We start from the raw sequence: 16864 nt of genomic DNA on the forward strand, positions 1-16864 counted from the left end.
CATTTTATCCCCAACTAAACTATATTGACAAGAGAGAACGGAGGTCATTTTATCCCCAACTAAACTATATTGACCAGAGAAAACGGACCATGTCAACCCTAACTAAACTAATATGAAAACCAACTTTACTACCGAGCTGTACAAACAAAACAATATATAATAATTATTCAGTAAGATCAAGCAAACAATGGTAAAGAGGAAGACAATTTAACCAAGTATAATACGATACAAACAAATGTAAACAATAAGTAGATTTAACCACAGGGAGTGAAGGTATACAAACAATGGTGTGTCTACAAAAGTCTCCCGTGTTGTCTGTTGTTTATAGATGACACTAATGACACGATAGACCTAATGACACGATAGACCAACAGATGGAGAGGTAAAGACTGAAAACATATACTGCATACATATATAGATACACATAGAATCACACAGACAATTGATGTTTATGACAAATACTGTTGACACTGTGTATGTATGTATGTCTGTATGTATGTATGTATGTATGTATGTATAATTTTCAGTCACATTAAGTTACTCAGTTAAACATTTAAGAGAAAATTAGAATCGTATTAAGATAAATAAACATTTGGGTTAAATATATTTGAGAATAATGTTGTGTTTGTGAGGTTAGGTTAATGTTTAGTCACAGTTTATTCCCGTGGTGACAACTGGTAACTTTGAATCACCTGAGGACTTGTTGCTACCCGTTAATTAGCTTGATGATTAAACACTAACGCTAACCCTAACCTAACTTGACACTAACTTACCTAACCACACACACACACACACACACACACACAGTATAAACAGACGGTTGTAGGTACTAGTAGTGATGCCTTGAGAGAGAGAGAGAGAGAGAGAGAGAGAGAGAGAGAGACGCGCAGCAGCTGGGGAGAGACGCGACACCGAGGCGCCGCTCTTCCCTCGCTCGGGTGAAAACAAAGAAAAAAAATGTATACTGGTCGGTTAGTTGCCGAGGCTGCCGCAAAACACTCTCAAGGTCACTCTTCTTAACACTGGACTACAACCGCTCACAACACTACACCGACATTCTTCCTCACCATCTCGTTTATTCACGGATATTTAACCTAACCTTACGCTACCTGGTGGAACGGAGGCGGACGAGAGGGGGGTTAAGTTAATGTTAGTTTAGGTGAGGTTAACTTAAGTTACTTCAGGTTAGATTAGTTTTAAGTTAGATTAATTTAGGTTAGGATAGGCTAGTTTAAGTCAGGTTAGGTTAGTCTAAGTTAGATTAATTTAGGTTAGGATAGGCTAGTTTAAGTCAGGTTAGGTTAGTCTAAGTTAGATTAATTTAGGTTAGGATAGGCTAGTTTAAGTCAGGTTAGGTTAGTCTAAGTTAGATTAATTTAGGTTAGGATAGGCTAGTTTAAGTCAGGTTAGGTTAGTCTAAGTTAACTACAAAATGAACAACGAATTTGAACTAAAGTCGTCAACACACCAACACTTATTACGATAACAGAAAGTCGTATCCTAGGAGTGTCTGAATCTGGGACCTTGACTGACTAGCTAAAGTAAACATCGCCACAAATTACTCAACATAATCTCCCTTAAGAATAAATGTTGTGGTCTGTAAGAGTTATATGCACGAGCGACCATGTTGAATAATCTCTTGGTTTTAGAACAGATTGGCGACCATTTTGGATATCTTGGTGTTGTGATATTTGGAGTGTGGTTTTAGGGCAGATTGGCGGCCATTTTGGATATCTTGGTGTTGTGATATTTGGAGTGTGGTTTTAGGACCTGACCTAACCTAACCTAACCTAACCTAACCTGACCTAACCTATAATGGATGGACCCGGTAAATACACCGCCCCCCTTTGTATTCTGGCTCCCGGAAACTACCACCCTAGTCCCTGGTCCTGTGCCCTGGTCAACCTTGAACTAGGGCCTTGGGCAGTGGTGGTGGTGAGGCGGGCTTGTAGTAGTAATAGTTGTGGTAGTGGTTTTAGTAAGGCGGGGTTGTAAATAGTGGTGTTGTTGGTGGTGGTAGTGATGTCGGTGGTGGTGGTGGTAGTGATGTCGGTGGTGGTGGTGGTAGTGATGTCAGTGGTGGTGGTGGTAGTGATGTCAATTGATGGTGGAATAACTTTAACAGGAGAACTTGACCCTTTGAGTACGTCGTCTTAACCCTTAGATTACTTATAATATCCGAGCAGGATAGGACTCGTAGCAACGGATTTAAGTTAGATAAGTTAAGGTTTAGGAGGGAGATACGAAGGAACTGGTTCACAAATAGGGTGGTGGACGAGTGGTACAAGCTTAGCAACTTTGTAGTAAGTGCTGGAACGCTGGAAAGCTTTAAAAGGAGGCTAGGTAGATTCATGGTTGATAGAGAGTGGTAGTAACTCTCGACAGGAGCTGCCATGCACAGGCCAACCGGCCTACTGTATTGCAGACTCCTTATTTTCTTAATATTCTCAGGAGGTTCGGTCATCGTACTCAAGGGGAGGCGACGGTACTCCAGGTATTGTCGCCAGGTGAGGAATACGGAGGGCACGTGGTGAGGGAGGGAGGAGGGAGGAGGGAGGAGGGAAAAGTCTGGGAGAGTGAATGTCAGGTAAGGTGGGTGGGAGGGAGGGAGGAGGGAAGCTGTGAAGGAGTGGGAGGGAGGAGGGGTTGTGAAGGAGTGAGTGGGAGGTAGAGGGATTCAGGTGAGCAGGTTCCCACGGTGAAGGAGACGGCAGGAGCCTCAAGGTGAACCACCACCTGCATCCCTCCCTCCCTCCCTCCCTCCGTCTACACTTCCCTCCCTTTTCCCCTCCCTCTAAACTTCCCATTACTAACTTCAACCTCCCTCCTCATCCCATCCCCCCCCCCTACATCTCTATCTTCCTCACTACCCCCTCCCTACCACCCCCCTTCCTCCCTCCCTCAAAATTATGTCTAAAACTTCCAAAACGAGAATACGGTAAAAAGCCGTTAACTCGCGCTACGGTTAAAAGTTTAAATTTGGGCGTCGGTTAGAAATTGCAAGAGTAGGGTGAGCGTAGGGGTGGGGGAGGGAGGGGAGATGCGTGGGGGAGATGGGTGGGGGAGGTAAGTGAGCCAAAAGGATATAACTGCCCCACCTGCTATACACTTAGCCACGTAACTCCCCTTCCCCCATGCTCGTCTCACGCTTACCCCTACACCTCTATCTCAAGCCCCCTGCCCCCATCCCAGGATCCCCACCACCATCCCATGTCCAAGAAACACGTCCTCCCATGTCCTCACCTCCCTTTTCCCTGCCCACCCCTTCTCCCCCTACCCCTCCCCCATGTCAGGTCATTCTTAAGTGTCACCCATTTAAGGTAGGTCGTAATGAGAGGTTAACAAGAGGTATTTTAGGTCACTTGCCCTATGATCTCCAAAAGGAAACAATAGACTGTAATTTAGGTCACAAAGAAGAACAAAAATCTCACTAATAGAACAACAGAACAGAACAAAATATAAGAACAGAACAGAACATAACTCGCCTCTAGAACAACAGAACAAACGATATCTAACCCACAAAAGAACAATAAAGAACAAAATCTCGCCACAATAACACACTTAGAATTGAGCTGAGTGTGTGTGTGAAGACCCTCAAGGAAGCCAAATTATGGGAAACTATTTTATTACCAATATTACCTTACTATAAGAGCAGTCTGAGGGGGGGGGTTAGGTTAGGTTAGCTTGGAAAGGGTATACAGTACATAGAGTCCGGGACGTTCCATGTTGTTTTATTGTTCAGTTGGTCTGTTCTTGGCCATTTACCCAGCCTCATGGCCACTTAAAGGCCACCCAAACCTCGTAGATTTTAAGTGGCCGCTTAAAAGTTACCCCTGCCTCATGGCCACTTAAAAGCCATCCCTCCCCATGTCCACTTACCCTGCCACCCCTCCCCATGGCCACTTACTACCCCTCCCCATGGCCACTTACCCTGCCACCCCTCCCCATGGCCACTTGCTACCCCTCCCCATGGCCATTTCCCCCACTCTAGGTGTTACATCGTTATGCAGTAGTGTTGTGGTTTGACGTGGAGGTTGTTATGGCGTTATTGAGTGTTGTGGCGTAACGAAATAACATTGTGGTGTTGTTGATATACAGAGAGTTTATGACCGTATGATGTAGTATAATGGTGTGGTGGTGTTGTGGCGATGACATAATGGCGCAGCACCACCACTACCACCATCATTGAGGTAGTAACATCCCCTCCATCATTCACTCGTTCTTAATGGCTCTACACTCTTGATATTTGTAGCGAGGTATGATGGCGTTACGGTCTAGTGGTGCTGTGATGTAGTGGCGCTATATCTGCACCACACAACCGTTAATAATGGTGATATCCCTCCGCCTGCCGGCCTCCTAACACCCCACTAGTACGGAGGAACACACTCAGGCAACACAAAGTCGACTTGCAACAAATCGCAGTAAAAATAAGATTAAATTTTAGTCTCTCTTGAAGAACTAGTCAAATATTTTCATCTATTTAATGTTATACAAGCACGAACACACTGTGAGGGAGGGAAGAGGGAGGGAAGGATGTGTGGAGCAGTGAAGAAGTGCAAAAGGGGTAAATGAGAGGGGGAGGGAAGCTCAGTGAGGAAGGAAGAAGGGGGAGGGAGGGTAGGTCAGTGCGGAGGGAAGGGGAGGGAGCCGGACAGACAGGGAGCAACAAACACAAGTACCATTACCAACAACGCTATTGCCCCTCCACTCCTTCCCTCCCTCCTTCACACACACACACACACACACACACACACACACACACACACACACACACACACAGTCATAATATAAGAGTAATATGGTGGTCCAAACAAGAGATGGCAAAGGTAAACAATTGCTTTTATTGTTTACACAGGTGATAGGTGTGTGTGTGTGTGTGTGTGTGTGTGTGTGTGTGTCGGTACAGCCAGGTAACACAAGACACAGGTAAGTGTAGCGCCCCGCCCAGGTAGACCCCCGAGGCTGGGTGGGTACAGAAGGGGTAAGTCCCTCCTCCTCCTCTTTCTTCATCTTCTTCTCCTTTCTTCCTCCTCCTTTTTCTTTTGCTCTTCTCTTTTCCTTCTCCTCCTCTTCTCCTTTCCTCCACCTTCATCTTCCTCTTCTCCTTTCCTCCTCTTATTCCTCCTTTTTCTTCTGCCTCTTCTTTCCTCCTCCTCTCTCTATTCCCTTCCTTCTTCCTCTCTCTCACACCATCATCCTAACCTAACCCTAATCTGGGGGTGGCTAATCTTCAGCTGATCCCCCCTACCATAACCTATCCACTCGCCCGTGTATCCGTGACAGACCGCGACTTGCTACTAAGACCAAAATGTCCTCACAACCCAATGGGACTTTTGACCGTATGGGCGAAAGTGGAGTAGCACTGTTTTACCCCCAACAGGTAATATTGGCCAGAGGCGTGACCTAAAATACGTTAATTATTTCTTATATTTAATGGGGAGAGAGAGAGAGAGAGAGAGAGAGAGAGAGAGAGAGAGAGATCTTATGCTGCTCTACATACGGGGACACATACGTATTTGGCAGTGAATGTGCGCGTATTTAGGCAAACATACTGTATATGCGTAGGATATAAACAGATGCGTAACGGGCCTCGAGTGTGGAATGCGTCCCTGCGTAAAAATATGAAGGGAATGAGGTTACAGACCGCGTGGGTGTGCGTAAAAGCGTTAGGGTATGAAGGAGTTGCGTAACGTGCCGCGAGTGTGTAGGCGTCCATGCGTTAAATATGCGCAACGTGCAATTATTTCAACACCACAGCAAGTTATCAGTGACAGCTGTTGCGTATCCCGCTAGCCAGGAGAGAGAGAGAGAGAGAGAGAGAGAGAGAGAGAGAGAGAGAGAGAGAGAGAGAGAGCAGGAGAGAGAGAGAGAGAGAGAGAGAGAGAGAGAGTTGAGGTATCCCCACATATGCCTAGGGCTGACCCACATGCTCCTGACCTCCCACAGACCTCAGCACCCCCCCTAGAGGTCAACAAACCCAAGTTATATAGCAATAATGGGGAACTGGTTTTGCCCCTCATCCCCTCACCTCACCCTTCCCCTCCCCCCCACCCTAATACCCCTTCAGCTAGAGGGTTAATGGGTGGGGGTATACGGGTGAGTGGGTGGGTGATAATAGGTGGGGTGGGTGAATGGATGGGTGAAATGAGTGGGTGATTGTGGGTGGGTGGATGAGCAAAACAGAACATGAGGGAGATGAGGTCACTTCAAAACCATACTCCATTCTACTCCCACTCCATTCCCACCCACCCCACCCACCCACCCTGACCGTACAGCTGTTTGTCTCACCATTAGACCAAGATCAACACAAAATCGTCATCTTGAAACTCTATCCGACTGTTGTTTTCGGTTCACCAACGTCAAAGTATTAAGTATTATGAGTTTATCTTCCAAAATATTAAAAGTTTCGTCCTTTAAACGTATAAGCAGTTAAAAACTTCCCCCAAACTCTCTCAAAGTAGTAATAGTTTTGTGCTATGTAACCCAAAGTATTAAGTAAGTGGTGTTAGACGTTCTTCCAAACCCTTCCAAAGTATTAAATAGTTTCGTGTTTTCTTTCATGGCTAAACGGGTAGTGATGGGAGGGGGAAGGGAGGGAGAGGAGGAGGGAGGGGGTAAGAGGGAGAGGGGGAAGAGGAGGAGGGGGAGGGGGTGAGGTAAGGGGATGGAAGAGAAAGAAGAGGGTGGGGAGGAAGAGGTGTGTGTGTGTGTGCGTAAGAGTAGTGACGGAGGAGGAAGAAGAGAGGAGGAAGAAGAGGAAGAGAGGAGGAAGAAGAGGAGGAAGAGAGGATGTGGGTATAGTGCTGGGTGTTGCTAGGCAGCGTGTAGGGCATCCTTAGTCCCTCCAGGTAAAGCACGGGTAGGCAGAGGGAGGGGAGGGGGAAAGAGGGGGAGGATGGAGGTAAAGGCAGAAAGAGGGGAGAGGAGGAGGGACAAAGAGAGCGGGAGGAGGAAGAAGAGGAGGAGAAGGGATAAGGAGAATGGATGAAGGGAGGGAGAGTGGAGAAAAGGAAGGAATGGCAGAGAAGGAGGAAGGAGTACAAGAGAAGGAGGAAGGGAGGGGAGGAGGAGAATGAGAGGAAGTGGAGGAGAAGAAGGAGGTAAGTACCACGTGTGACGACTCTTAAACACCCTGGAGGACATAGATTTTCACACTCTGCTATCCTTTCCTTCCTTTCCTTGTCTCCTGGAGTAGTAGGATGGCTAAGGGGGGTGGCCGGGGGTGGGGTGGCTGAGGGGGGTATGGAGGGGGGGTGGCTGAGGGGTGGCTGAGGAGGGGTGGCTGAGGGAGGGTGGCTGGAGGGGGGTGGCTGAGGGGGGGTGGCTGGGAAGAGGGGGTGGCTGAGGGGGGGTGGCTGAGGGGGGTGGCTGAGGAGGGGGGTGAGAGAGGGTGGCGGCAGTGGCGGATCTTGCACCACACACAGACACACACGTTCCTCTGTCCGTTGCACGCCCAGGAGGTAACTCATACACACGGTTCTGTATGCACGCCCACACACTTCTCCCTCTCTCTCCACACACGCCCACACACGCCCGGTCATGCTCAAGGCGTCATCACACACACACACGGACCTTCACCAGTCCCAGTACTAACCATGGACACTTAACTACCCCCACGGACACTCAAGGACACTCCACAGACAATTACGTACGTCCACGATCAGCCCTCGAACACCTCCCTACGCCCACGACCAGCCCTCGAACACCTCCCTACGCCCACGATCAGCCCTCGAACACCTCCCTATGCCCACACCGTAACACTTCATGTCGTCCCACTCCAGACCTAACCTAACCTAAACGCCACGACGAGCACTAAACATCGCCAGGCATTTCCTTCTTACCCTGTAACATCACTCACAAGACCCCGCGGCAGTCGAACGATTGCCAAGCTCAATAACAAGAGGACAGATGCACCGCAACGCCAGTACGAGCGACCCATTCACAGCCTGTATTGTTAATAATGAGATAATTGGGTGGTAACGAGGCACGCTGGCTACCTCCCCCTGACACACAAAACACTCCACCATCACAAGTGCCACTGTCAACCCACCCCCCTACACACCTTAAACCCTATTACAGGCAGAGATACATACATTTAATAGTAACATAAAGCCAAGCATTTAATCACTGAAGGTCCTCAACACACACACACACACACACACACACACACACACACACACCAAAGGGTTTCATTAAGGCAAGCCGTAGTTAATGGAGGCTGTTAGGTGAATCAAATTGAATGTGTCTCTCTCTCTCTCTCTGCACGAAGGCAAACAGTTAAGTTCAGGAGACGCAAATTGTCACCCTGCAGGTAAAACAATTGCAAACAGGTGTCTCTATCACACACACACACACACACACACACACACACACACACACACACACACACACACACACACACAAAATGAATATATAATTAAAATTTACTTTATATACACACAAGCACTTAAGTTCAAACACTTTACACTTACACAACATGGGTGTGAGTGTGGTGAGGGGTGGGTGGGGTGGAAGGGTGGGTGGGTGTGGGTGGGGGGGTAAATGGATTGGGTGTAGAAGAACAAAGAAAAGGAAACTCAAGTGTGGGTGGGTTGAGGTGGGTGGATGGTGGGTGGGTGGGTGGGGGTGGGTGTGTAGGTGGGGTGTGGGTAGGTGGGGGTGGGTGGGGTGTGGGTGGGTGGGTGAGACAATCCATTTACGGTAGAGGATACAGTAGGTACCTAGACTGTATCCTGTGTCGGAGCGGTGCCTCATACAGTCATTCCCCGGCTGTAATCTGATTAACACAGAGTAACAGAGTAACAGCGCCAAGGTTAGCTCTCTCTCTCTCTCTCTCAATATATACATCAGAGTTAACACGTGGTCGTGCAGGGAGCCGTAGTGAGGGAGTTATTGAAGGCAAGGAGTGTTTCACTCCTCCCCTAGCAGGTGTGGTGGGTGCAGCTGTCACACACACACACCTGCTACCTCTCATACACACCCTCTCACACTCTTTACACACACCTGCCTCTCACACTGTTACACTCCACACTCTCTCTCTCACTGACTCACCACTCTCTTCGTGAACTGACTTCGATACTTTGATGATAAAGAATTCCAAGAAAAGTGTGTGTGTGTGTGTGTGTGTGTCTGTGTGTGTCTGTGTGTGGTGTGGATACAGAAGCCACACACATTAAAAGCTTATGTTTGTGGTTGGTGTGATTTGATAGCTGATAGCTGTGTGGTGGTAGGTGGTGGTTGTTGTTGGGTGGTAGTGGTGGTTGTTGTTGTGTGGTAGTGGTGGTGGTTGTTGTGTGGTAGTGGTGGTGGTTGTTGTTGGGGTGGTAGTGGTGGTGGTTGTTGTTGTTGTGTGGTAGTGGTGGTGGTTGTTGTTGTTGTGTGGTAGTGGTGGTGGTTGTTGTTGCTGGTGGTAGTGGGGTGGTTGTTGTGTGGTAGTGGTTGTTGGTGTGGTAGTGGTGGTGGTTGTTGTTGTGTGGTAGTGGTGGTTGTTGTTTGTGGTAGTGGTGGTGGTTGTTGTTGTTGTTGTGTGGTAGTGGTGGTGGTTGTTGTGTGGTAGTGGTGGTGGTTGTTGTTGTGTGGTAGTGGTGGTGGTTGTTGTTGTGTGGTGGTGGTGGTTGTTGTTGTGTGGTAGTGGTGGTGGTTGTTGTGTGCTGTGGTGTGGTTGTTGTTGTGTGTGTGTTGGTGGTGTTGTTGTGTGTGAGTGGTGGTGGTTGTTGTGTGGTAGTGGTGGTGGTTGTTGTGTGGTGGTGGTGGTTGTTGTTGTGTGGTGGTGGTGGTTGTTGTGTGGTAGTGGTGGTGGTTGTTGTGTGGTGGTGGTGATGGTCCTGTGTGGTGACCTGATGATGAGTGATTGTGGTGAGTAACTGTCAGGTAGCAGTATGGTGGTAGTGAGGTGGTGGTTGTTGCTAGTAGATCGTAGTTGTCGTAGTGAGGTTGTAGGCTGGTGAGTTAGGGCAGGATGGTGGTAGCAGCCGAGAGAGAGAGAGAGAGAGAGAGAGAGAGAGAGAGAAGAGTAATAAACCTGACTCCTACCAATACCAGGTGAAAAAGAATGTTAATGACACGTCCCCATTTCTTCCCCCTCTTTCCTCTTCCTCCCCCACCACTTATTATACAGGGGCCAACTTGTTGATGGGCAGGGGGGTGGCGGGTAGGGGGGGGTGGCGGTAGGGGGGGTGGCGGGGGGGGGTGGTGGTAGGGGGTGGCGGGGGGGGGCGGTAGGGGGGTGGCAGGGGGTGGTGGTAGGGGGGTAGGGGGGTGGTAGGGGGTGGCGGTAGGGGGTGGTAGGGGGGTGGGTGGTAGGGGGTGGTAGGGGGGTGGCGGTAGGGGGGGGTGGCAGGGGGGGGGGTAGTGGGGGGGCGTAGGGGGGGGTGGCGGTAGGGGGGTGGCGGTGGGGGTGGGGGTGGGGGGTGGCGGGGGTGGCGGTAGGGGGGTGGTGGTAGGGGTGGCGGTAGGGGTGGCGGTAGGGGGTGGCGGTGAGGGGGGGGAAATGGGTTGACTTAATGAATAAAAAAAGCCGCCACGTTCTCGTATAATGGCCCCACTCTCCACCCCCACTGCTACTGTACCATACCTTCCTGTTGTTGTAGATTATGTAACCCCACTCCTACTTACCTCTGACACATAGAGGAGGGGGGGAGATAAAGTGAGAAATAAAAAGGAAATATCTCCAAGAATCAATTTCCAGCTAACGTTACTTTAGCTTTAGTCCTAACAGATAAAGCTGCTGGTGATTGGCACACGTCGGGCGTACCAGCTGGCGGGATTGGAGGACGCTACCAGCTGTTGAGAACTCCCAGATGGTTGAGAAGTCCTCCATAAGAGAACTCCCTCAAGAGAATTCCCGTCACGTCGTGGTTAAATTAAAAGCTCTCTCTCTCTCTCTCTCTCCCAATTAGAGCGAGAGAGAGAGAGAGAGGGAGGGAGGGAGGATAGAGAGGTAGGGAGGGGGGGAGAGAGAGAGAGAAAGAGAAGGATAACAAAGAGGGAAGGAGGAGAAAGGGAGGGAGAGCCAGAGGTGAGAAGGGACGCAGGTGTACACAATCATGGTAGTACAACTTGTTTACACTTACCATGTAGTAAACAGAGTGTAGTGAGGATGGCGTAGACAATGAGGCCAGACATCTTGGTGATCTAAGCCGTCACAACCTGTAAACAAACAAACAAACAAACATTAGTCATCGTAAACAATACATAGGAGGAGGGATAAACAATTTAAATCACCATATTGTATACACTAAACAAAAACAAACAAGGTATCACATCATAAACAACAAATGATTTAGTCGTTACGTCACAAACAACAAACAGGAAATAATACATAAAATATCAGAAAGCAAACAAATCCCAACACCAGGGCATTGTAAACAAGAGCCACTATCAAGGAGGCAAACAAACACACGAGACTGTAAACAAAACACAAAGAACAGTCTTATGGAGTCGTTCAATAGAGGATAAATTTGAATATAAGTAAGAAGAGGTGGTGATGATGATGATGATGATGATGATGATGATAATGAGGACACGCTCAATATACTGTACAGTACATAACCTGTTAACATCTTAAATATAACTCACATGTTACAACTGTTGATACATCAGGAGACAATTTGTATGATATGATCAATATACAGTATATAAATAACACTTATTAAAGTTATTTAGAGTTCTCAAAGGATTTAATAGTTCACTCACGTTTTGGGTCTAGGGTTTGACCAACGAGAACGAATACAATATCCTCCTGGTAGATGTTGGCTGAACGTTAAATCAAGATGTTGTCTCTACGGTAGAAGGTGAGACTCTGGCCCTCAGGCAGGGACACAGCTGCTACCAGCTCCTTCTTGCTTAGTAAGCTATTCTGAGTTGTAAACAGTTTCTTTACTTAACATGTGGCCGACACTTAACAATGATGAGGATGATGATGGTAATGGTATAATGAAAACTACCACTACAACAACTACTACCACTACAACAACTACTACCACTACGACCACCACTACCACAACATAACAAAAGGTGCTCCACACTTCCCCCTACCACTTTGATGACTTTCTAAATCCTGTCATATGAAACAGCTTACCTGACTAATCTGCAGGAGGGGAGGGGAGGGGAAGGAGAGGAAGGAAGGAGAGGAAGGGAGAGGGAGGTCTATAAAGATGACAGACAGATAAGGAGGTGAGCTGTACAGACCCCGCGTGTAGGGACAGACATAGTGAGGGGATAATCACCTTCTCACCCCCCCACAATACTGATTAATATCTCTCAATATGGCGGAGGGAGGAGAGGGAGGGAGGGAGGAGAATGAGATAGAAGGAAGGAAGGAAGGAAGGAAGGAAGGAAGGAAGGAAGGTGGGTACAGGTAATGGCGGTTGCAGGTAATTGGCAGGCAGTGGGTGGTGGGTGGGAGTGGGGTTGGTGGGGTGGTGGGTTGGTGGGGGGTGGCAGGTGGGAGTATTAGTGGAAAGGATGTGGTTGGCGGTGGAAGCGGGGGGCTGGTGGTGGAGGTGAAGTGGAGAGAGAGAGAGAGAGAGAGAGAGAGAGAGAGAGAGAGAGTTGTCTACAGGCGGGCAGAGATTCCACTGTTCCTAACACACACACACACACACACACACACACACACACACACACACACACACACACACACACCTGTTTTTATGCACAAACAAACGTAAAGTGAAGCAATTCAACCTTCTTCCGCTCCATAACCTGAGGGGGAGGGTCTTCCGGGAGGGGGGGGATAGAGGGGGTGAGGGGAGAATCTTAGAGTGGGGTGAGGGGGAGAATCTTTTAGAGGGGTGAGGGGAGGTAATTTATCAACATTTAATTCATAAAAAACATTCAATTACAGGTCAGGAATTACTTTTGTCCAATAGTTTATTTCAACGGACAAATCGGCTGACAATTTCGCCAAAAGTATATTTCAGACCATCCGTGACCAAATTTACGACCAGGTAGACGCCAACTCACAATCCCTCGCCAAATTTACGACCAGGTAGACGCCAACTAACGACAAAGAAACGACAGAGAACGATAAAACGCCTTAGTTGTCGAGACCCTGCAATAAAATTACCCCATCATTTATCAGTACCACATCTGACGACACCACACACACACACACACACACACACACACATGTACGTACGTCGAGCTGACAATAAAGAACGTGTAATAGGATGTCTCTTCTTACTTACCTTTTCAGCCAAGGTGAGGGAAGGTGAGGGGAGGGTGGGGGGTGGGATGAGGGGGGTGTTGGGGGGGTAGGCATGGAGGGGTATTGGTGGTGGGGAAGGTGTAGTGGAAGGGGTGAGGGGTGATGTTTGACTGTTTGATGGGGAGGAGGTGATGAGGGGTGTTTGGTTTGGGGGAAATGAAAAGGGAAGGGGTTGATGGGGGTGTTTGATGGGAGGACAGTGGTGGTGAGGAGGGTAGGAGGAAGGGACAATAGTGAAGAACAAGAACAAGAAGAACAAGCAAGAAGAACAAGAAGAAGAACAAGAAGGCAGAGGAGGAAGAAGCAGAGGTTGACCACAATCAACAGAGGAACATGGCCCTGTAAGACACCACCCACCATGACACCAGTGATACCGATCTGTCGTAACGCTACACCCACCGCCCTCCTACCACCCACGCCACCAACCACCCAGGAGCCTACTATAACCACCACCCACGCCACCCAACAATCACCCAGAGCCTACCACAACCACCATCCACACTACCACCACCAAAATACAAATTGATGAATTGCCACCCACACACACACACAAACACACACACACACACACACACACACACACACACACACACACACACACACACACACACACACACACACGATTGGATCTTTTACAAACAAGGAACTACTGAACAGATATCTAGATTACTGTGCTGTTGAAATATGTAAACAAACAAACAAACAAACACACACGCATACTACTCAGCTATCCAAACACCAGACAAGGAATAAAAACACACACACACAAACACACACACAACAGAGTCCCGAATGCTAGTCCCTGAGTTTACAAATATATGATGGAAAATACGAACAGGTAAACAGATGGTAAAGGTTAATGAGAGGGGTTTATGCAGGTAGTGGGGCCGTCTCTCTGAACCCCGAACCCATCCGAACCCCGAATCTATGCGAATCCAATAAAATCTCGAACTCATGTGAATCCCCAAGTAAACCGAATCCCGAACCCAAATGAACTCTGAATCCTCACATCATCATCAACAGAAGGTAATCCAACGTTTGGTTCGAATATCACGTCTCCAAAAGGGTGTACAGTAGATTATATACCGTATCATCATCATCATCATCATCATCATCATCTATCATCATCTATTTCACTATTCTTTATCCCAACGGAATCAGTTAAATACGATCTCACAATATCATTAAAACCTCAAAAAAAAAAAGTCATACGAATTTCTGAGACTAAGCGACGTAAAATTCTCATAAATTTTAAGTTTTTATTGAGACTTCATTCACCGAGACTCCACACGTTCTTATATTTCAACTTAGGATAAAACACAAAAATCTCGTAAGATTCTGTGTGGCTGTGGGTGATATTGGGATCCATTCAACATATCCTACTAATGGCTTGAATAATCTAGCCTCCTCTCGCTTCCTCCTGCCCCCTCTCGCCTCCCCCCGCCTTCTCTCGCCTCCTCCCGCTTCCTCCCGCCTCCTCGCAATGAGTTCCGTAGACAGTAATGCCACCAGGCTATACCCTTCACCTAGCTGGCCGGGAGTGAGATCTAATACGTGTGGATGGGGCCTTATGGGTGTGGATAGGTGGATGTATATACCCGCTTCCCTCCTTCGCTGGCCACTGTAGATGGGATTTGTTTAGGGGGAAGAGTGAGGGAGGAAGGGGGGTGAGGGAGGAAGGGAGGAGGGAGGGGTGAGGGAGGAAGGGAGGAGAGAGGGGGTGAGGGAGGAAGGGGGAGGAGGAAGGAGGAGGAAGGAAGGTGAGGAGGAAGGGGTAGGGAGGAAGGGGAGTGAGGGAGGAAAGGGGTGAGGGAGGAAGGGGGTGAGGGAGAAGGGGGTGAGGGAGGAAGGGGTGAGGAGGAAGGAAGGAGGAGGAAGGGGGGGGTGAGGGAGGAGGGACTGTGTTTTATAACTAGGAGGGAGGAGGAGGAGGAGGGAGAAGAGAAGGAGGAAGAGGAAGAGGAAGAGGAGGAGGCATCAAAACACTGCCTCTCTCGACCTTCCCAAGAGTAATCAAACTTTGTTAATCCTCAGCCTTCTCAACCTCTTTGTTCCTCTCTCCTCTTCCTCCTGTTATTTTTCCCTCCTCTTCTTCTACTTCTTCTTCTTTTCTCCTTCTCCCCAGAAAAAATGGAGGACGGGAAGACAAGGAGAATTAGGAGGAAGACAGCAAACGAAGAATGGAAGGGGGTGGAAAGAATATAAGTCAGGGAAAAAGGCATAATTGTGGGAAAAAAGTAAGAATCGTAGGGAAAAAAGGCATAATTGTGGGAAAATAGAAGAATTGTGGGAAAAAAGTAAGAATCTAGGAAAAAAGGCATAATTGGAAAATGGAAGATTTGTGGGAAAAAAGTAAGAATCATCGGAAAAAAAAAAGTAAGAATTAAAGAAGAAGAATGGAAAAAAAATACAATAAACATACACAGGAAACAATAACAGACGCAATAAATAGAGAAAAACGAAAGATAAAAAGAAAACAACCAAAAGAGAGGAGAGAGAGAGAGAGAGAGAGAGAGAGAGAGAGAGAGAGGTAGAAGTAAACCAGATAAATAGAAGGAATAAAAAGGTTTAATTTTGTCTCTTAACTGGTGCTAAGTGAACAGATCTAGTATGTAGAGAGTCTCAGTAGTTAAGGTAGAGAGTCTCAGTAGTTAAGGTAGAGAGTCTCAGTAGTTGGGGTAGAGAGTCTCAGTAGTTAAGGTAGAGTCTCAGATCAGATGTAGAGAGTCTCAGTAGTTAGGTGTAGAGAGTCCAGTAGTTAAGGTAGAGAGTCTCAGTATATGCAGAGAGTCCAGTATAAGGTGGGAGTCTCAGTATTCAGTATGTAGAGAGTCTCAGTAGTAAGCAGAGCTCTAGTTAAGGTAGAGAGTCTCAGTAGTTGGCGTAGAGTCTCAGTAGTTAAGGTAGAGAGTCTAGTAAGGTAGAGTCTCAGTAGTTAAGTGTAGAGTCTCAGTAGTTAAGGTAGAGTCTCAGTAGTTGAGAGTCTCAGTAGTTGAGAGTCCAGTAGTTAAGGTAGAGTCTCAGTAGTTAAGGAGTCTCAGAAGATGTAGAGTCCAGTAGTTAAGGTAGAGTCCAGTAGTAGGGAGAGAGTCTCAGTAGTTAGTAGAGTTCCAGTAGTTAAGAGAGAGTCTCAGTAGTTAAGGTAGAGTCTCAGTAGTTGGTGAGAGTCTCAGTAGTTAAGGTAGAGTCTTTGCAGTATGTAGAGTCTCAGTAGTTAAGGAGAGTCTCAGTACGTAGTAAGGTAGAGTCTCAGTAGTATGAGAGTCTCAGTGTAGAGGTAGAGTCTCAGTAGTTAAGGTAGAGTCTCAGTATCTAGTTGGCGTAGAGAGTCTCAGTAGTTAAGGAGAGTCTCGCAGTTAAGGTAGAGTCTCAGTAGTTAAGGTAGAGAGACTCAGACGAAGTTAGTAGGAGGAGTCTCGTAGTTAAGGTAGAGTCTCAGTAGTTAGAGAGTCTCAGTAATTAAGAGAGTCTCGTATCTAGTTAAGGAAGAGAGTCTCAGTAGTTATGTAGAGTCTCAGTAGTAAGGTAGAGTCTCAGTAGTTACAGAGAGACTCAGTATCTAAGTTAAGGTAGATAGTCTCAGTAGTTAAGGTAGAGTTTCAGTAGTATGTAGAGAGTCTCAGTAGTTAAGGTAGAGTCTCAGTAATTAGGTGA

At 47.5% G+C, this 16864-nt stretch overlaps 1 protein-coding gene across 10 annotated transcripts in view; it reads right to left on the bottom strand.

Moving 5' to 3' along the window:
- LOC121855095 (fasciclin-2-like) overlaps positions 1-16864 on the bottom strand; it is a 120825-nt gene that overhangs the window by 44378 nt on the left and 59583 nt on the right. For all 10 annotated transcript variants that reach the window (XM_042349932.1, XM_042349931.1, XM_042349935.1 and 7 more), the window contains one exon: positions 11073-11148. In XM_042349932.1, coding sequence (XP_042205866.1) covers positions 11073-11124 — 52 coding nt within the window. In that variant the 5' untranslated portion in view covers positions 11125-11148. The remainder of the gene's footprint in view (positions 1-11072; positions 11149-16864) is intronic.

Source organism: Homarus americanus, unplaced genomic scaffold (assembly GCF_018991925.1).
Source record: "Homarus americanus isolate GMGI-L3 unplaced genomic scaffold, GMGI_Hamer_2.0 scaffold6565, whole genome shotgun sequence".
Taxonomy (NCBI): Eukaryota; Metazoa; Arthropoda; class Malacostraca; order Decapoda; family Nephropidae; genus Homarus; species Homarus americanus.